Source organism: Arvicola amphibius, chromosome 7 (assembly GCF_903992535.2).
Source record: "Arvicola amphibius chromosome 7, mArvAmp1.2, whole genome shotgun sequence".
NCBI lineage: Eukaryota > Metazoa > Chordata > Mammalia > Rodentia > Cricetidae > Arvicola > Arvicola amphibius.
Window position 1 is genome coordinate 5,017,167 of NC_052053.1, and position 22,130 is coordinate 5,039,296.

General features: G+C 42.6%; 1 protein-coding gene and 1 long non-coding RNA gene across 5 annotated transcripts in view; one reads left to right on the plus strand and one right to left on the minus strand.

Moving 5' to 3' along the window:
* LOC119818831 overlaps positions 1-22,130 on the plus strand; it is a 62,062-nt gene that overhangs the window by 15,115 nt on the left and 24,817 nt on the right. The gene's annotated exons all lie outside the window — the stretch shown is intronic.
* Positions 16,363-22,130, minus strand: part of Dnajc10 (DnaJ heat shock protein family (Hsp40) member C10) — a 44,975-nt gene continuing 39,207 nt past the window's right edge. For all 4 annotated transcript variants that reach the window (XM_038336625.2, XM_038336627.2, XM_038336624.2 and 1 more), the window contains 4 exons: positions 21,847-21,994; positions 20,555-20,674; positions 19,278-19,382; positions 16,363-17,529 (listed from right to left, as the gene is read on the minus strand). In XM_038336625.2, the coding sequence (XP_038192553.1) occupies positions 17,518-17,529; positions 19,278-19,382; positions 20,555-20,674; positions 21,847-21,994 (385 nt within the window). In that variant the 3' untranslated portion in view covers positions 16,363-17,517. The remainder of the gene's footprint in view (positions 17,530-19,277; positions 19,383-20,554; positions 20,675-21,846; positions 21,995-22,130) is intronic.

Sequence of the window (22,130 nt, forward strand, 5' to 3'; positions counted from 1 at the left end):
ATCCCATCCTTTGGTGGACTTGCTAGGAAACAGGCAGCTGTGTTTTTATTTTTTTTTATTTTTTTTTATTTTTTTTATTTTTAAGATTTATTTATTTATTATGTATACAACATTCTGCCTCGATGTGTGCCCGCACACCAGAGGAGGGCGCCAGATCTCAGTACAGATGGTTGTGAGCCACCATGTGGTTGCTGGGAATTGAACTCAGGACCTGTGGAAGAGCAGCCAGTGCTCTTAACCTCTGAGCCATCTCTCCAGCCCAGCTGTGTTTTTATTTGCGAGGCATTACTAGGCTGGTTTTTATTAGGGTGTTCTAATTTACATCTACACTAAGTATATCACATATGCTCTTTGTCTGCATCCTACTCAACATCTATTTCTTGTTTTGGTGATGGTAGCCATTATAGCCATGGTGGGATGTCATGGTTCTGAGTTGTTTGTCCATAATGATTTGAGAGACAGGGCCATTTCTCATGCCCTTGTTGCTTCTTTGTGTGCCTGCTCAATGTATATTCAGATTTGCAGCTCAATTTGAAATGGGATGATTTGGTGTTCGGCTCTTTCTGTTCTTTATATTCTGGGAGTTAATTTCTTGTCAGAAGGATGGTAAGAATGTGTTTTAGTCCTTTCTTTGTCTTTTTAGTCAACTTTGTACTTCCTTCCTTTGCTGCGCAGACTCTTAGGTTTGATGCCGTCTTAGCTGTTGTTTTTGCTTTTGGAATCAGTGTGGTTTGGATGCGAAATGCTCCCCTGTAGGCTCATAAGTTTGAATCTGGAAGGCTGTGGGAATTTTCATATCTTTCCTTTGTTTTAGAATTGTGGGGTGGGGTGGACTTGCCTCAGCCATATGAGATGGGCACCATGGTTACCAGGGACTATAGCATCAATAGCCCACAGATGGAGGTTTTGGGCCAGAGATGTCTTCTCTAGGTTGCATACAGCAGTGGAATTTGATACTGTGGTTTGTAAGGACCGTTGGCCACATTCATGGAGCTGCAGGTGGACAAAAGAGCAAGAGATTAAGAAGTACTGAACACTAAGGTCCAGTGTGGTTTAGGCAGACTGCTTACAATAAGCAGCCAGTAATTTCTACAGGGCAAATGACACAGGTGAACCAATCAGTCCTTGGACTGACATTTTGGGAGCATTAACATGAGGGACCAAACAAGCTGCTAAAAATGAAATCACTCGATTTTATTAAAAACATAATAAAAAGCTTTTGGTAAGAAAGAGACCGAGTGGAATTTTTACATTATTCTTTGAATTCAAAATCTTATTCGAGTCCACAGGGCCCAGAATCTTTCATAATGGCGACCCCCATATGGGTGTAATATTATTTGATTCAGTTCCAACATGTACTTCGGCTGATACATTTAGGTCCACTGAGACCTGTGCGTGATTACAGGGTAAATGAACACGACACCGTACATGTGTTTGGGAGGCTACGGCTTTGTATACCTATTTTTTTTTCTTTCATTCATTTATTTTTCCCAAAATACATTGAGCTTTGAGTTCATGGCATCAAGAGTAAAGAGCTTAGTGCTGTAGCTTTCAGACTGTGCAGTCTGGGGCAGGGGAACCAGGCTGGACCTTAGAAAAGTTTTACCATCTGGTTCTCTGATTTTCTTGAATGTTCTATTGTTTAGAATTCAATTTAAAACTCATATGCTCAATACTTTATACAATGCAAATGTAATTTTCAAACTCTTTAAATGTCCGTTTTTTTGAAATGCAATTTTGGTTTTTGAGCACTGCTTCGGTACTCATGCTGGAACAAATTAAAACTCCTAATTGTAAATAGAAACCTTAAGAGGTTAAAACCCACAAGATTCCTGAGGTTGTTTTGTTTTTGTGTCTTATCAACATATTTGAGTGTTTGCTTTTGACACATCTTGGATAGTTTATACACTGGAATGCTAGATTTGTTAAAGAGAAGCAAGAGGCAGAAGTGGGCATCACCACAGCTGCTTCCATAGAGGAGAATGTTTGAAAGATAAGGCGTTGTAGGCGTGGGCAGTGTTTCATGACCAGCTGCAGAATTACCACGGACAAATCTATTTTCCCAGCCTGGTATCAGAACACACGTTGGTTTCTAGCTGGGCTGCACTGTTCAGGTTCAAGATGTTTATATGGTTTTTTTTTCAAGATGTTTATATGGTTTTTTTTTCAAGATGTTTATATGGTTTTTTTTTTTTTTCCTAAATTTCACTCTGCAGTAACTCATTTCATACGAGTTTGACCAAAATGGTATTCAAAATACTGTGTATAAATGTCCACCTGAATTTATTCCTCCCTTAATTTCTACCTTTGGAGGCTGAGTGAAGAGTTTTTATGTGAAGGCTTATTCACACCAAGGCCAGGATAGCTTTTGAGGCCAGCTAGTCATGATTCAGAAGGACTGAAAACAGGCGCTAGAATTTTCTTTAATTGGAGAATTATTGCTTGGATTCCAGTTTTATGGCTCAAGCCTGAAATGGATGAATTGCCTTACTTCTGAGGGAACACAATTTCATGAGGGGTAAATCTCTGTGTGGGTGTTTATTTTTTTAAATTTGCATAAGTTCATACTTTATCGTAAATGAAGAACTATTTAAAAAGTTTACTTGAAGATATGCCATTAAGCATACGTATGAGAATAATGAACATATTAAAGCATAGGAATGAAGGAAAAGGTGAATCTGTTACTTGGGAAAACAAGACAAAGAGAAACAAGGACAGCATCAGAAAACACATTCGCTTAGCTGCAGTGAAACTGACCAACCGTGTCTTGAAGTATCTGACTTCTGTGCTGGAAGAAAAGAGATTTTATTAACCAATGACTTTTGCCACATTTTCTTTAGCAGATTTAAACCATCTAAGTATTGTTCAGATATGTGTGAATGAAATTTTTGTGTTGTAAACATCTAAATTTTTGCTTTCAGCCATTTAAATAAGTGAAATGAGTATGTTTTATGTATAAAGCTCAGCAACTGTTAAGTCTGTCTGTATTGAAAAAAAAAAGCCTACTACTCTTGAAGATCCTCTAGCAGTATAGCTTGCGAGATAACACATATGTGAAAATCAGAGGGTAACACAAGACTAAGTTAAAGTGTGTGTGTGTGTGTGTGTGTGTGTGAATACTACGTCACGTGGTTGAGAGTTAAGTATCTTTAGAAATTCAGAGATCACTGTGGGCTAAGTACAAAGTCAATGAAGGCTCCATAGTAGAAGACACATGTTGGAGTTTAAGGACTGAAGCGGAGGATGAGAACAATATCCACACAGAATAAAATGCATCAAGGTATGAGATGCAACTAACCAAATTTCTCAAATGTTTTCATATAAAAAAAAACCCAACAATTAAAAGAAAATCTAAGTTGGAAGGGGTAAACACACACCTGTAATCCCTGCTACTTGGGAGCTGAGGCAGGATTATGAATTTAAGGCCAGCCTATGCTACACAGCGAGATCCTTTCTAAAAATAAAAGCTTAAGCAACCAAAAACCCAAGATAGGCTATCTAACAAAACAACAGGGTCAGGAATGGGAAACTTCCTCTTGAGTTGCTGGTCAGGGAGCAGCCAAAAGACTCCCAAAGAATATAGGTTATTGCTATTGCCTTTGGTTGCCTTGGTAGGATCCTGTTGCTGAAGACAGCATCTTACCATCAAAGACACTGCACAGTTTGGACATAGGACTTGGAGGAGGGAAGTTGGAACTGATCTGGGAGACTTGTCCTTGAAGACTAGCTCTTGTGGGACCTGAAGGTGCTATTACAAGCTGACAAGGAAGGAAAATCCATCAGCAGTTCTATCCAGCTGCAAAGTCTACAAACCACAAAAATGAGCAGCCCAGAATCATCTCCCCGGTGATGCAACAGTGGTCATTCTGTCTTGGGGATAGCCAGCAGTTGTCTGTTGGACTTAACTACAGCTCAACAGGAGAGAGTTGATGCCAGCTCATAGCTGAGAACTCACAGACTCTAGAGAAGAGCCCACTACTTCCATTTTCCTAAACCAGTGGATTTCCTAACTGCGCTCTAAATGCTTATCCTTACACCCACAGGTAAATGCAGCTTATCATCTAAGAAGCTCCTTTTTACAACAGATAAAGATATTACAGAGATTCACAACTGATCAAAATACAGAGACCAAAAGAGACTAAGTAGGGCATCCAAACCCAACTTGGATACCTACAGTGCAACCTCTGTACATAAGGCTCAGGGAACACCAGGGAAGAGTGGGTAGAAAGATCGAAAGAGCCAGAGGCTAGAATTTCTGTGGCAAGATAGTGTCTCCTAGGCACGAGAGGGAAGCTGCCCCCATAGAATCTCAGCAATATGGCTGCCCAGACAAAACCTGCATGACGACAGCACCAGCTGACATGGTAGCTAGGATGAAAAAAACTCCACAAGGCCCCTGTCCTGGGCAGTTTTATGTCAACTTGACTCAGCACAAGTGTTGGGGGAGGCTGCTTGTTCGTTCCCAACTGTCAAGACCATGAAATAATCACCCAGAAACTATATTATTTGCAAAACTGTTCAGCCAATAGCTTAAGTGTATTTCTGGCTAACTCATATCTTGAACTAACCCATTTCTATTAATCTGCGTATTGCCACATGGCTTACTGGCAGGGTTCTGGCATGTCTGTCCCTGGTGGTGGCTCCATGGTTTCTCTTGACTTCCCTTTCTTTCTCCCAGCATTCAGTTTAGTTTCCCCCCGCCTAGCTCTATTCTGCCCTATCACAGGCCAAAGCAGTTTCTTTATTCATTAACCAATAAAAGCAACACATCTACAGAAGGACCTCCCACACCACAAGAGTTGTCTGAGAGGAGAGAACCTCAAGTGAGAAAATGCCTCCATAATATCAGACTGTAGATAGTCAAACCTGTAAGGCCATTTTCTTAATTAGTGATTGATGGGGGAGAGCTCAGCCCATTGTAAGTTGGGACATCACTGGTTTGTGGTCCTGGATTCTATAAGAAATCAGGCTGAGCAAGCTAGCAAGAAGCACCCCCTCCATGTTCTCTAGGTTCCTACCCTGCTTGAGTTACTGCCTTCACTTCTCTCAGTAGACTGTGACCTAGGGTAGGTAAGCCAAATAAACCCTTTCCTCCCCCAGGTCCTTTTGGCCATGGCTTTATCACAACAGTAGAAGCCCAGACTAGGAAATCCCTTCTCCTAAATGAAGAGCTATAGGCAATCTGTGGCCGCCGAGAGAGAGGGAGAACCAGTTTTCTCCAGAGACATGCTCTCTGATGTTCTTCAATCTTCAGTGGTCAGCCCTAAGCAGATGTTCATATGAACACTACTGAATGCACTCAGTGGAGTGATCATCATCAACAACGTCAAATCAACCAAACAGTTGAGGATGCAGAGAATGTGGGATTCTGTTACACTGCTTAATGGAACTGTAAAATAGTGTGCTCTATGGAAATAGTATAATGGTTGTTCCTAAAATAAAAAAAGTAATTACTATACAATGTAGCAATGCCACTCCCATTAACATGTCCCAAAGAATTGTAAGAAACATCTCCAAGGGATTCTATACTCCCGTGTTCACAACAACAACATTACAGTGGCTCAAAGATGAACTGTGGTACCAAGTATCAGTCAACGGATGAATGGATAACGGCATATGCTGTGTATACGCCATTGGCTGCTACTCAGTTAGAAGGAACATCCCAGACAGATGCCACACTGTGGGGCATTCCAGACACTAAGGACATTGTGTTAAACGAAATAAGTTAGGCACAAACGACCTGGATTGTACGGTTTAATTTGTAAGTGTGGAATCTAGCTAAAACGATAGTTATAGAAAATAGACATAGAACAGCAATTTTCTAGAAGCTGGAGCCCAAGGAAGATGACTGGCTGCTTCGTGCTGTTTCAGTTTTGCGAGATGAAACAATTATGGAAGGTCGGTCGCCAGCAGGATTTCTGTTAATGTCAAATAGTAACAGCTACCTCTGTGCACCAGGAGAAAAATAATTCTTGTTATGTGATCATGAAGTCCCCAGATGTTGTCCGTTCCCAAAGACCAGCGAATATCTTTCAGTAGGAAAATCCTTTGGCTTTGCTCCGAGGTAAAGATATCTGCAAGATTAAATGCCTTCTTTTGTTCTCTAGAACAAAATAATAGACACAGCCCTCTCTTACAGGACTCATGACTATTATCCATGTTGAAGTTTCCTTTGGGAGAACCATTTCAACTCTGTTGTTACTTTTTAGGTATTTTTCAAGTTTTATAACTTTTAGTTTTTACCGCTTTTACTCTAGTTTTCTCTCTGTGTGTGAGTGTGTGTGTGTGTGTGTGAGTGTGTGTGTGTGTGTGTGAGTGTGAGTGTGTGTGTGTGTGTGAGTGTGTGTGTGTGTGTGAGTGTGTGTGTGTGTACGTGAGATATGTTGGGGAATGTGTGCCATAGGCCATATGTAAACATAGGATAACTTTGTGGAGTAGACTCTCTCCTTCCACCCTCATGTGGGCTCGTGTCACTCTTGGGCAGCAGGCACCTTAAACCACTGAACTCTCTTGCTGAACTCTTGATTCTCTCCATAATTACCCTCAATGTTTGCTGTACTTAGCTCTGTGGTTACAGCCTAGGGAACGGTTTGGTTTTTCTGCTTATTGTCATCTCGTCTTACAAATGCCTAACTCTGAAGACATTTTTGTGCCTATTATAAGTCATTGCAAATACACATTCAGTCCTGTACCTATTTTATTATTGGTAGAGCTGGTTTGAGTTTGAAATTGCTAATCACGTAAATCTTGTCCAGAAAGACACAAGCCATCATCCGGGGCTTTGGCAAGAATCTTTTTGCTCAAAGCAAGGGCAGTAGGTCGTGGGTTTGTCATAACTGCTTGAGCAGTACGAGCTATGAATTTTTCAGAGCCTAGACACCAGGGAAGTAACAGATAAGGAAACTAGCCCACACTATTTTCTTTAAAAAAAAAAAAAAAAACAGTTTTTGAAAAGACTTGTTTTATGTATATGAGTGTTTTGCCTGCATGTATGAATATGCATCGCATGCACCTGGGTGCCTGTGGTAAAGGTGTCAGAAAAGGTGTAGGATTCCCTAGGACTGGAGGTATAGAAAGTTTGGGTCACTGCGTAAGTGCTGGGAACTGAACTCAAGTCCTCTTGTGGGAGCAGCAAGTGCTCTTAATCACTGAGTCGTCTCCCTATGCTGACCACACTTTTTCTTACACACATCCCAGAGCCTGAGAAAACAGGGACTATGATGGGGAGTGTGTGACAGGCACGTTGGTACAGCCACCTTAGCATGCACTGCTAACCAAGTCCACAGTATCTGCAGTCAGAGGTTTCATCCATCACTTGATGAAGTACGTACAGTTGAAGGAGACCCTGGTGACTAACTGAAGGCAGCTGTGTTTACAGCATGCTGACCCCAGCTGATCCTAACTATCTTTTTTTTTTTTTAGTGATAAGCTATAAAGATAAGTATTTTGTATGCCAAGTTCAACATCACGTTACAGATATACCAGACAAATCCATATCCGTGCAATATCAATAAAGTAACAGATATTCCAAACTGTGTCAGAGACAGTGATATTTAGCAAATACTTCTCAATTTTACATTTCCTACCCCTACTGTTAGTACAGACATGAATATTTATGCACACAAGTGATGGCTACCACTTCTGCAAAGCAGATGTAGTTCTCCAGTCTCTCCTGCTGAGGGCGCTGTGATCACATCACTGTGGGGAGGTAGGGAGAGGTTAAGATTAATTGGCAAATGCAGCATATGTAGGGTATTATGGTTAATGAATGAATAGAAAAATTGGGAAAAAACCCAGGAAACTCACAGAAGAAATGGTAATGGCTAATAAATGTATAAAATCATGGGCAAATGGAATGATAATTGAAATATTTTGACCACTATCATGGACAATGTGGAAGATACTGGTACTCTGAATCTATGGCTTTGGATAAGTACGAAACAGGTGCTGTCGTGGCAGAAACTGTTCCAGAAGTAAACACAACCCCTTTTTAAAAAAAAAGTAATTTTATTTATTATTTAATTTTTATGTGTGTTGGTACTTGGCCAGCGTGTATGTCTGTAAGAGGGAGTCAGAGCCACTGGAACTTGAGTTACAGACAGTTGTGAGCTATCATGTCGGAACTGAACCTGGGTCCTTTGGAAGAGCAGCCAGTGCTCTTCACTGCTCAGACATCTCTCCAGCCCCAACACACCTCTTTTTGAAGGACATTTTGACAATATCAAATTCTACACCTTCCTCTGCCACACACACACCACATATACAGAATACAGTACACTTTTGAACAATGAATGATATTCATAGCTTTGTCAGAAAGAAAAACCCAATGCTTACTAATAAATACTTGTTATATTAATTTCTCTTTATATGATATTATTAAATATTGCAGAACAGTAGAGGAAAAATTTAGGTTTTAGGTAGTAGTGATTGGGAGCCTTCTTCAAGATATCAAGTTAGATGAAAATTCAAGTTACAAAAAAATTGCCTTTTACTTGTTTGGATTGTTTGAGACAGCTTCTCACACAGTAGCCCAAACTGGCCTAGAACTCATTGTCATCAGCCTGGCCCCACTCTGGGGCCATCTTCCTTCCAAGTGCTGGGGTTCCTGGAATGAGCCATAAACTCAGGGAGAAAAAAAAAACAAAACAAAAAAATTCTCAGGGTAACTCCTAAGCAGTTAATCTTTGTAGTTAAATATGTAGAGAGATATTTGTATATATTTTAGGTTACAGATTGGAATCTGGAATGTGAGAGATTCTCAGGTTTACTGTTTATGTTGAATTCTATGTTATAAAATTTCTTTTAGCCGGGTGGTGGCTCACGCCTTTAATCCCAGCACTCAGGAGGCAGAGGCAGGCGGATCTCTGTGAGTTCGAGGCCAGCCTGGTCTACAAGAGCTAGCTCCAGGCCAGGCTCTAAAGCTGCAGAGAAACCCTGTCTCGAAAAAACAAAAACAAATTTCTTTTAGATTTTATCTGCGTGGGTGATTTTCCTGCATGAATGTCTTGCATTGTATCTTGAATGTCATTCAGTACCTACAGATGCTAAAAGAGTGTTAAATCTTAAGGAACTGGAGTTACAGAGAGCTGTTGGCTGCCATGTGAGTGCTAGGAACTGAACCTGAGTCCTCTGGAAGAACAGCCAATGCTTGGGACCCCTTGAGCTATCTGTCCAACCCCTCCTGCTGGATTTTTTTTTTTTTTAAAAACAAGCCTATGTTCATTCGTTACTGTGAACTCAGGAAATTAGAGAGTGTTGCAGAATATTTACTTACGTTGTAAAGCTATGTCTGTCTAAGTTGCCGTCATTTGGTTTACTAAAGAGCTAAATAGCTAACAGCTAGGCAGAAGAGAGCAGGTGGAACTCCTGGCAGAGAGAGCTGGGTGAATTGCCCGATTTTGCCAGCAGACTCAAGCAAGAGGTAACTAAGCCACATGGCAGAACGTAGATTTAAAAAAAAAATTGGTTAATTAAGTTATGAGAGCTCGTTGGGGAAAAGCCTAAGTTAAGACCAGGATTTCATAATTAATAACATGTCTCTCATTTGTGGGTTGGCGGTCCAAAGATAGTCCGGCAAGAAAGCTTGCTACAGGAGGCAGTTCAAACTAATTAAAACTACGTTGTTTTTTTTTTTTTTTTTTTGTGAAAGAAAATTTTCTCACACGTATAAACCCCCACTCTGTTTTCTTGTTCTGCAAAAGGGGACACGTGATGAGGACACGTGTTGAAGTTACTGAACAGACTTGCAAGTAACGGCTCTCTGGGACCCAGTGCCCGCTTATTCTGACCTCGCTCCCGCAAGGGCTCCTGCCGAGACCTTCTGCGCTTGGCCTAAGCAGGAATTTTCTCTCTTTGTCCTGGTCTGCTGGAACAGACACCCACTGGGTGACGTATCAACAGCAGACTTGTGTTTCTCTGAGCTCTGAAGGGTAGAACGCTGAAGATGAAGGCATGGGCAGGCATCTGAGGAGGGTCCCTTTCCTCTCACTGGGTCCTGGCTAGCTTTCTTGGTCCATATCATTAATTACTCACTACCCATCTCCTAATACAGTCCTGGGGTTAGGATTTCAGTGACTGAAACTAGTACATGTTGTGTGTGTATGGCGGGGGAGGGGTCACTAACATTCAGACCACAGTTTCTAAAAATAATATCTAGGTTGCTGTAAAATCTGAAAACTTTAAATACAGTCAGTACTTGCATCTTCAATTTTACTTTTCTGAAGCCAAGGAATTTCCTCTTTACACGTCTGCGTTTGGTCAGGACTTAGTTTAGGCGTCTAACTTGGACAACAGGGTCAGCTAAGTGATTCCGGCCAAGCCTCTATGCAAACTTTTCTATCTCGCAGCTGGGGCTCACAAATGAACCTCGAGAACTGTTCTAGCACCCTAGAGACTTGAATTTAGGTAACATTAGCTAATGACGGAAACCAGGCCTAACGGTGTGAGCCTGTAACCCTAGCACTCAGAAGGCTGAGGCGGGAGGATTCCGAGTTTGAGGCTAACCTGCACTATATACCCGAAAAAGGAAAAAATAAATGGTCAAAGGACCGATGAGATCTGACTTACTACCCAGGGGAAGGGTGAGGAAGCATGCCCTCTGAGGGATATGACAGTCAAGGGTAATTCTTTGTTTGCCCTAGGAACCCACAAGGTCAGTGTGTGCCTGCATAACCCATGTCCCAAGCCCATGAGTCCAGCTGGCACAGTTATTATGACTTTACCAGGGTACATGTGGGGCCTTAGATAGAACTTTGTTAACTGAAAAGTAGCATTCCCAATTCTGGAGAACTAGTTTAGATGCTGCATGGTGCATGGAATTCCCTTAGGGGAAACGATGCTTTTACAAAGAGGTATTACAGAAAGATTAACATGCACAAACACACGAAAGCACGCATGCACACGTGCACACATGTGAGTGTGCGCACACGCAAACATACACAGGAAGAGAGGAAGGGAGGAGCTGAGATACTGTCCCGGAAGCTGGGCCTTCTGCTGCCCTGCAATAATCCCTGGTTATGCAAATCTGGGGACCGGTGCTGCTCTTCCCCCACGTCTATCCATCCCCCTGTGGACAGCAGAGGTCACTTTAGCTCCCTCAGGTGGCTCACCAGGTCCTGAGTTGACTGATCTTCCTTGGAGACAATGGAAAGAGCTCTGTGGGTTCTTTTGACTAGACAAGAAGTCTAGTTAATGCTTTGTGCTTGAGGATTCGGCCTCAGGCTTTAGTGGGGAGCAGGGTTGTGATCTCTCAGCACCCCAGAGAAGGGCACTAGAGTCCAAGGAGAGGGAAGTGAAGGGAGAAGGGGAGGCAGACCCACCCTTCAAGCTGGCCCCTCACTCCGGACAAATCCATTTCTGTGCGGTGGCTTCCCTAGTTCTAAGGCAGTGAGCTAATTTACTGGCAAACAATTATTAATGCTTCATTTGTTTCCTTATAAATTTTAATATATGCAATTTAAAATTAAAATTGTTAATACATAACCTTTATCATGGAGTATTTCCAAGTAGTGCATTAACCCTTATCCGACGGCACCTCTCTTCAGCTCTTGTATTTCAGAACAGCCGCCCACGTCCTTGGTATTATTTCTGACTCACCCCTACCCAGGCTGTATTCTCTATATTCTGGTTATTTTGGAGCAAATTTTGAACACTGTTTTCATTACAAAAAGTCAACCCACTTAAAAATAAAATACCCCTATCAAATCACTTCCAATTTTCGTGTTTCTTCTCTCCCCCTTCCTCTTCTTGTTCCTCCTCTTCTTATCCCCCCCCCCCTTTTTTTGAGGTCTACTCCAGGGCCTTGCGCCTGCTCAGTCAATGTTCTCCCACTGAGCTGGCTTCAGCCCCTTCTTTGTTTTCTGATGTTTGGTTGTTTATGCAAATCTAGATCCAAAAGTCCACACACTATATTTGACTGATAGAACACAAAATCCTTTTTTTCTGTTTCAAAAAAAGTCTACATTCTCAATTTTTGTCTGCACATTTGTATAAACATGTTTTTAACCTGCATGACTAGCTGATGCAGTAGGCAGAGAGATGTGTTTAGCTGCATGACTAGCTGATGCAGTAGGCAGAGAGATGTGTTTACCTGCATGACTAGCTGATACAGTAGGCAGAGAGATGTTTGGTTTTCACTTAGCAAATCAGCCATGGTACAGAGAGACAAAGTAGCAAAATCACCAAATTCACCAAGGAATTGGGTCACAGGACAGGAAATCCAATTTTTTAGACCAACAGTTTTTTTTACAACTGAGAATTGGGACTGCTACTTAATGAGTTTAAAGTAGCATTAAGAATTGCAGAATCTTGAAAGGTCTTAGTCAGTCTGAAGAATGTTTTCAGATTTTGGGAAGTGATACACGAGAATAAGAGGTGGCCTTCTTCACGAAGGGAGCCTGCTGAGCCTCGAGGCGTGTGCTGCCTTCTGCGGTCTGTGGGCCCGTGTGGCTGATGATGTATTGTCATGCTGTCCAGAATCTGTCCTGTTCTATCACACCAACAGCTTTGCTTGCCTTTAACTTCACTAGTCAATACAGGATACTCAGGAGCTTCTTCTTCCTCCTCCTCCTCCTCCTCCTCCTCCTCCTCCTCCTCCTCCTCCCCTCCTCCTCCTCCTCCTCCTCCTCCTCCTCCTCCTCCTCCTCCTCCTCCTCTTCCACCCCCCCCTCCTCCTCTTCCTCCTTCTTCTTCTTGTTCTTCTTCTTCTTCTGGAAAACAATGTAAACCAGGGTCTGGTTACACAGCACTCACTGCCTTTTCCCCTGAGGTGGAAGGAAGCCTCTCCTTACTTCCCAGTGCCACCTACTGGTGCCTCATGTTTCTGATTAAAACTAACAGGGCAGCCTGTCTGAGGGACTTGGGAGAAAACAGAAAGACTGAGAAAGTTCTTTTCAAAGGAATAGGTGTGGCTTCCTTGGCAAAGATACATTAGATTTTCTAATAAACATCTTAAAAACACCGATTATGATACTCCTAAGCATTGTGAGGGTTACTTTTCAACAGGAACCATCAGCGACACACTTTTATGGTGGCATTTGCCCCTTTCCGGGCACAGCGTGTTATTTATGCACGAGGGCTACAGCACACCACCGGGGGGAGTCAAGTAGCGCGCTGCCACGCCATCTCCCCAGGCAGTAGTCCTGTAGTGCACTGGAGGGTATTGTGAACTCTTTTTAATTCCTCCTTTACTTGGTCATTGATATACAATATGCAATTAATCAGTTACTTTTAACTAAAACAAGCATTTACTCACCTTTTCCAAAGTCTATACCCTACACTTGTTTTATAAAAACACCCATGCAAATGAAATCTTCAGGAAAATCACTGTTTATAGATCAGCTAGTTCATGATGTTAACAATGAGGTCAAGCATTTTTCCAGGGTGACATGCTCCAGGTGATGCATGAAGTCAATGCAACCAGGTGGCTGGCAGAGTATTTCTGCGTCAGATACTGAAACCAGCTTTGCCTGTGGCCACAGTTCTGGGTCATGACCTCCCCAGAAATGCTACCCAGTTATCTGCAAGGGAGCCCGTGACGGGACGGAACATCAGTGAAATGGAGTTTGTAGTTGAGTGTGCACACATGGCAAACATGGCAGCCAGAAGTTGAGGTCAGGGTTTTTTTTTTTTTTGGTTTTTTCGAGACAGGGTTTCTCTGTAGCTTTGGAGCCTGTCCTGGAACTAGCTCTTGTAGGCTAGGCTGGTCTCGAACTCACAGAGATCCGCCTGCCTCTGCCTCCCGAGTGCTGGGATTAAAGGCGTGCGCCACCACCGCCCGGCGAGGTCAGGGGTTTTACTCCATTGCTCTTGATCTTACTTTGGAGACAGGGACGACTCTAGCTGGGCCTGGCAGTCACTAATTGAGTGGAGCAGGCTGCGTCCCACCGCCTGGCTAGCTTACACACGAAATAACCACACAGAAATTGTATTAAATTAAATCACTGCCTGGCTTATTATTTCTAGCCTCTTATTGGCTAACTCTCACGTATTAGTTTAACCCATCTCCATTAATGTGTATTCGCCACTTGACTGTGGTTTACCAGCATGAGTCTAACCAGCGTCTATCCTGTCTCTGATTTCTTCCTCCTAGAATTCTGTCTTCCCTGCCTACCTGAGTTCCGCCCTATCAACTAGGCCAAGGCAGTTTCTTTAATAACCAATGAAAGCAACACAAATACAGAAGGGCCTCCCATACCAGAGCTTGGATGGACGGGCCAGCAAGCTTAAGAGTTCCGCCAGCACCAAGATTACAGGTGTACACCAATGTGCCAAGGTTGTCACACAGGTGCTAGGAGTCTGAACTCAGCTCCATGTCTGTGTGGCAAGCACTTTACTGACTAGCTATCTTTCTAGGCCTGTTTTTTTTTTTTTTTTTTTTTTTTTTTAAATGAGTGTTCTGCCTGCAGATGTGTGTACACATGCACTTGGGGAGGTCAAAAGAGGGCACTGAATGTCCTGGAACTGTAGTTGTGGGCTGCTTCCTGAGTGCTAGTAATCAAACCTGGGTTCCTCTAGAACAGCAGAGCCAAGCCCACTCTCCAGCCTCTGCTTTTGGGATTTGAGAGCGTCATAGGCAGCCCTGACTGTTACTATGTAAACCTAACTGGCCTTGAACTCATGGCAATCTTCCTGCATGCTGGGATTACAGGCAAACACTACTATGCCTGGTCAAATTGTGTTTAAAAACAAAGATTCAAGCCAGTGAATCACAATGTTTTGTTTTTTGAGACAAGGTTTCTCTATAGCTTTTGAAGCCTGTCCTGGAACTCACTCTGTAGACCAGGCTGGCTTCGAACTCACAGAGATCTGCCTGTCTCTGCCTCCTGAGTGCTGGGATTAAAGGCGTGTGCCACCACCATCCAGCAAATCATACATTTTCATGCACGATCAAAACTGTGTTTATGCTTAGCTTTTTAATCTGGTTTTACTACCACATAATGCAAGCTTATTTAGTAAACAAATTTGGGTGCATTTTCAGAATTGAGGATGTGTAATGTGGGCTGCTAACAGAAGAGCCCTTCTCACTTTCATAAGTAACACTGTTGTGTAGGTATGTGAGAAAACTGCACTTCTAGGTCAGGATGGAATGAACTTGACCTAATTTACTCTCACCTGGCTTTGCTCGAGTAGACTGCTGCACACACCCGCTACACTCTCCTTAAACTCTTTGCTTTTATGCATTATCAAAGACTGGACCACGAGAAACAGTGTATCTTTTTAATAACTGCACATCGATGAAACCCCTACTGCGAGAACTGGAGGGGAACAACTAATTTACTTTAGAGAAACAGTTATACAACCGCCTCACTTGTCTATGTAACCAGTTTTAGAATCTGTGTGCAGGCACAGGCATGCCACAGCATGTCTGTTTAGGTCAGGAACAGTCTGGAGCGTGTTTTCATCTTCTGCTTTGAGACAGGGTCCCTGCCTTCCAATCCCACCCAGGAATGCTAGAATTACTAAGTACACTACCACCTCATGGCTTTAGCTGGGTTCTCAGATTTTTAGGCTTGCATGGCCATGTGCTTTACCCAGTGAACCACCTCCCCAGTCCCAGTGGTAATACACTCTTGGATAAGAAGGTATTCATGTCCACAGCCTGCCTCATGGAATTTGCTCCGGTATGCTAGGATGAGTTATGTGCAAGAATGGTGTTGCTGATGAAAACTGCACGTGACATTGGTACTCCTCAGAGGTGTTCTCATTCAGACATTAGTCTGCCAGCTAGTTTTGGAAGATCCAGCAACACTTGGGTTTTGAGGTGGGTCACTCTAGACCCAGGTGACTTAACCTGATGTTCCAGGAGGTTCTAGTTTCCACACTCCTTCTATCTGCATATAGCTTAAGGAAAGAAAACAGACACTGTTTAATTTACTGCCTATAAAATGTTTATCAACAAGTACAGGAAATACAGGCAGGCGGTAATCTCAGTGTCTGTGACAGGAGGGTGGTCTGTGGGCTCATTTGTGTCCGCTGTGCCTCCGTACAGCAGGGTGCACGTGGTTAGTCCTCTACTCGGCAGACCTTTTCTAAGACTTCACTGGGCAGTCATTTGGGGATTTCACATAAACAAGCCATTTTAGAAAGAAATTCCATGTTTTCAAATTTAATATATGAAAGGCTTTTGCCATTATCAGTCATGATTCAAAAAGTAGTTTAGGAATGGTAACTGCCATGTCTGCTCACATGTACATGTCAAGGAAGCTGAGTAATAAAACAGAGGAGAACCTGAATGGGTTAGTGTTGAGAACAGAGCACGCTGCTTTTCTGTAAATCATACCTCCGCTGTAAGCTTTCTGAGACAGATGAGGGAGTACGGTACGGTGATAACAATCTTCCAAACACAATGATCTTCAGGAGAGCTTTAGAAAAATCATCTGACTTTATTCACTGGTGTCCTCTGACCACCCACACAGCTGAGAGAGAATTACAATACAGGGCACTCGGGGTTTGAGTCGCAGGAGCAACCTTGTGGCCCTTTAGTCCAACAACTGAGAAATGGAGAGTCCATCATGTGCTTGATTTCAGTAAAAATAACTGCAGTTGCTATGGCAATTCTGTACTGAAAAGGACACCATTTGACAGGAATAACTGAGGAACAACATCACCATGAGCCACATTCAAATAAATGTAAAATTATTGTTCCTATCTGAATTGTGAAGACTAGACAGGAGTAGAAATCAATGTGAATGATGAGAACAGAGACCCCAGAGGCAGTGTGTAAATATCAGGACACCGCAAACAACACAAACCAAGCCGTCAGCAGGAACACATTTATGAAAGCGGACAAATGTGTGCCCGTGAAGACATGGTGACTCCGACGCTGTCCACTTAACTGCTGTACTTTCCTTACTTTGTTCTAGAATCATAGTTTACAAGAGTTTTACATTCACTGTTGTGTTAAGAATATCTCTCCAATTCTTACGAGGAAACAAAAGGAGAACCTCTGTATATACACTAGTATACAGTATGAAAAATGGGTGCGCTTTTATTTTGCTATATTGTGAAAGTAGTCAAAATAAAAATAAAATATATGGTCAAAGGCAGAATTTGTAGAAGGGGTGATGGAAAACCAAGTCACTTTCTGTCAGGACTATCGTAAGATTACAGTAGAAACCCAAGTCCACTCTGTACAGACAGAATAGAACAGATGCACACAGAGAGCCAGGTGCAGTCGGCGAACCAGTGCCTGGACTGCACGTGGCATAGGGAACACTCCTGCACGGCCCTGAGCTAAGAATGGCGTGTGCTTTTCTAAAGGGATTAACAACAACAACAAAGATGCAGCCAAGAACCACACGTGGCCTCCGTCTCAGATGTCGCTGAGATGTCTGCTGGCCCCAGACAGGAAGTATCTGCAGGCTGTGGCGGCACAGAGGAGCTCAGCTGGCACAGGGCAACTGCAAGGCCAAGGTCACTGTGTCGGCTTCCTCAAGAGCATCTTAATGTTTGGAAAACGGATCTTCTGATGTTATTTTCCAGATTCTTTTTTCTTAAAAAATTTTTTCTTCAACATCATCAAAGCTCATCCTGTATTAATGTAAAGGTAATTAAAAGAAAAAGGCATTACAAGCTAATCAATATGTTCTTGCTGATGGAGTATAACACAAGACACTCCCTGCTTCATTAACAATGGCAAGGTCAGTCCACCTGCCCACAGTAGGTGTGGCAACTAGTGTGTCACATTCCCTGAGTGTTATGGCTACTGCTGTCAACTTGACAGAACCTAGCATCACCAGAGAGAAGCTTCTGCAAAGGCTTGTGGGTTAACATGATTACGTGACAGTGTCATTTCCTAGCAGGGACTGAGACTGTGTGGATGAAGAAGCACTGGGCGGCAGCATGTGTCCCGCTGGGTGTGATGCAGCTGCTCCCCGCCCGGGCTACAGGACTACCCTGCCGGGGTGGGGGACACACGACGGCCACAGAACTGGAGTTTGTCAGAGTTCCATCGCAGCAGCAGCAAAGACACTAAGTGATATCCGGCAGGTTCCCTTTCTTAATTTCAGTTATGGTATTTTGGTTTACGAGTAATAAAATATAAAACATAAGTTAAAAATCCTAAGTTTTAAAATAACTAAATCTTTAGAAGAACATGTTTACTTTAGATATCAAGAAGACATGAACTGGCATCTCCTCTGCCCCTGCCCCATAGATGGGGATAACATGTCAGGCGCTATAACCCTTTCCCCACTTAGGTCTCCAGTTCACTGGCTCTGCAAAGCCTGACCCTCTCCAGAGGCTGTGTCTCTGTTCCTCCTCCAGCACCTGCTTCTCAGTATGCCGGGAACAGACTCAATCGGGAGCAAACAAATTGGCCACAGGAGGGCAACAGGCAGGACTCTGCAGTGCTGATGGGTAGACACTAATTTAGGATTAAGGGATTATGGTCTAATACACATTCCTCCTATACTAAGCAAAAAAGAAACTTGGCTACCTAAAATATGCTGAAGTTCTAGGATATTTACTGATAATACTCAATATTTTATTTACACTAAACAACTTTTAAATAACATTGCTGTATAATTTTCTTTAAAAAATCTATTTTGGAAATAAGACCTTACTACTGGCTGGCCTCAAACTCAGACCCGCCTACTACCTCTGCCCCATGAGAGCTAGGATCAAAGGTGTGCAGCAGGAAGCCTGGCTGGCATATTTCACATACTAAAGAAAGAAAATCCACAATGAAAGTTCAGTGGTGTACTCAAGAGTTATACCACTATTTTCAGAACATGTTTTGCACTTCAAATTCCTTTTTACTCTTAGTAAGCCACTGCCATGCCTATTCTCACCCTGCCCTGCCTACCACCAGGCCAGTGGTTGAACTAACTAGTTTTTGAACATTCCACATATACAGAACTATATAATAGGCAGCTCTTTGTGACTGGCTTCATTCATTCAGCTAAGTATTTTTTTTTCAAAATTCACCATGTAGCATGGACGCATTCTTCATTTTTTAGGTAAACAAGACTCTACTACACAGATGTCACATTTTGCTCATCCACTCTGTTTGTGGGTGACCTGTCTTTCCCTAGTTTGGTGGATTAGAGATGTTCTAGGTCCTTTGGAGTCCAAGTTTATTATGGAAGAAGCTTGATCATTTTCTTGTTAAATGGTAAGCATACAAATTTCGAAGCCATTTCATTATCTAGAGGATACAATCTTGGCTGTCAACTATTCAAAGACATTGTCACTTTGGAGAAATGTATTTCTTCATGGAATGCATACTAAGAATACACCTTGGCAACCTGCCAATCACTTGTAGGCCTGGCTCTTACCTTGTTTCTCTTTCCTTGGCTTTGGAGAGTTTCCAATTTTCCATAAATTAAGGCAGCAATAGTTTTTGCATCTCTGGAATTTATTTGCTCTTCCCAAATACTTTTCTAAAATTAAAAACACTCATGTTATCTTTTAAGTACTTAAATCAAAACATGACATTTCCACACAAGAAGCTTGCTTACTCATGCCTTAATGTTCTTTTGTCCCAAGGCTGTTTGAAATTCAAGTTTCTTCAAGTACATCACGCTGCATAGCAGTTAATCCAGACTCAAAAGGAAATTAACAGGAGCAGAACTGTGGGGGCACAGACTGACCCCGAAGCCTCATCTGGGGGGCACATGTGTGTAGAGGCTGAGCTGGGAGGTGAGCACTGTTTGCCTTCAGTACTACAGAAGGAAAACCACGAAGACAAGCGTCCTGTCAAGCTCACATTCTAGTCCTTCATTTAATTTCTTACAAAATAACTTAGTAGAAAAAAAATGTGCCTTCATTTGTCTTAGATCAATACTCTTATTAAAGTGTCATAGTTCTGTGAAAACCACCCTACTATACCTGGGAAGATGGCACAGGCCCTTATGTGGTTCAGTTAACGATTTTGTCAACTGAAAGATGCAACTTTTGACTCAGTGATCACAGACCTTGGTTTGTTGATTTTGACTAGAGCTTTGGTTTCTTTGAAAACCTAACACAGCTAGGCACTGTGGCGTATGTCTTTAATCCCAATACTCAGAGGCAGGTGGATATCTGTGAGTCCAATGCCAGCCTGGTCTACAAAGCAAAAGTTTCCTAACAAACAAAATCAAACCAAACCAACAAAGGAAAAAAAGGCATATTGCTAACGGTGCCCCAAAACAAGTATAACCAAAGAAAGGATCCTACTTGTTAATCTAAATCCTTAGTACATATTCCTCAAAAAGGCTCAGTTACTAAGGCTATTTCAAAAGCATTATAAAATGATTTCCTTCAATTTTTTTTCTTGTAAGGAAACATTTTAAAAAAGCAATCATTACAGTAAAAAGTAGCAAATATGGAACTTCATAAAATAAATCCTACAACCCAGAGGCACCATGCATTAAGGTCTGGTTAGGTGTCTTTCCATTCACGGAGCACTAAGTTCATAAGGCGGCCGAGAGCATGGACCAGAAAACCCTTTAAGATCCTCCATACAGCGCTAAAGATGTCTCAGTAAGAAATACTTTTAAAGATGAAGGGACAAACTGGAAAACAGCAGAGTTGGCCGGCTGAAAGAAGGCACTGAGCGAAAGCCTGGACATACCTTTGATCTTTCATAGCGGTAAAATTTAACACTCGGATAGGCTTTGATGCCAGCTTTCTGGCATGTCTGGGGGTAAGCCTGGCAGTCCACTTTCCCAGCTTTCACTTTTCCTTTGATCATCTGAAAAACAACAAAAATAGCCACAAGTCTTGCCATTATATCTTCGGCATAAACTATTTTGGTAACTACATAGCCAACATATTTCAGATCTTTAAGGATTTATCATGTTTAAATCTCAGTCTAATTCTTCCCATTCGAGTGAGGCTGTCTGTACTTTTCCCAGGCCCTTTAAGATGCCCACTAGCTGCCGTTTGTCTGACATGAAGTCTTTTCTCAGGAGCACCCTGAGGCTTTAGCGCTAACTGGTGTTCTTCGTCTAGTGCGCGGCTGACCGTACCATCTACACTGCCCAGCTGTGACTCTCTCCCATGCACTGCCGAGGTCACACGGTGTTCCCTCTCAGCAGCATGCACGCCGCCATCTGGGTTCATCCCTCCACCACCAGCTATGTGTGGTGCTCTCAACTGACTTCCGTTATTATCTTTCTCAGCACCGGAACAGCTTTAAGGCCTTGCCCTAACCTACAGACACCTTCCTGACTTCATCTTCACGGCTGCTTTATGGTGCTGTTCACGCCTGCCTCTTGTCTTTCCTACTTTACTTACAGTCCCCAAACCACACCCTTTTCCAGCACAGGGACCTGTTCTTTACCTTGAGGCTAGTACATGCCACCAGAGCCCCACCTGCCATTAGTTTTTTTCCCATGCCCTGGGCTCCTCTGTGTCACCTGTCTACCACACACAAAGCTCTGTGTCTTCACAGCCTGCGTGCAGATCCTTCTGTTCCATCACTACTCTCCTATACTACGCTGTCCTCATTGGCTCTGGGACAATCTAAGTGTCTTTGCTGTCTCTGGTTTGAGGCCCATGGCTACTGGAACAAACAAGCAGGGAGACTAACTAGGTTAGCAGTGCAGCTGTAGGATAACAAGGTGCACACACACAAACACACACTCGTGGGCTCCATAGTTTGTTATTAAATGCTTTTAATATTAGCACTTGGGAGGCAAAGGCAGGCAGACCTGAGTTTGAGACTGGCCTACTCTACATGGGGAATTCCAAGTCAGCCAGCATTACATTCTGTCTCAAGAAAGACAGATTGCAGCTTTAGGAACATTTTTTTTTAATTGAGAGATAATTAATTAAAAATTAGTTTACAATGTTTTAACCAATTATTAAAACATGCATGTGAGTAAAATTTACTTATTTAACTAACTAGACAACAATACTTACCCTAGCCAAGAGTTCAAACTCTGGAGCAAAGTTCTGGCAAGGTCCACACCAAGGAGCATAGAAATCAACCACCCAGTGAGTCTTCCCCTCTAAAACTTTCTCGCTGAAAGTCTGAGGTGTTAAATCTATGGACGCTTGGGGTAGAAATCTGCAGTAAGGGGACCAAACATCGTTTCTCATTAAACAGAAGCAAAGCAAGCAGTCTACGGCAATCCCACAAGCCTTCCCAAGTTAGCAATGGTTCAGAGGAGAGTGAGGAATGACGCTTGGTTCTACCTTCATAA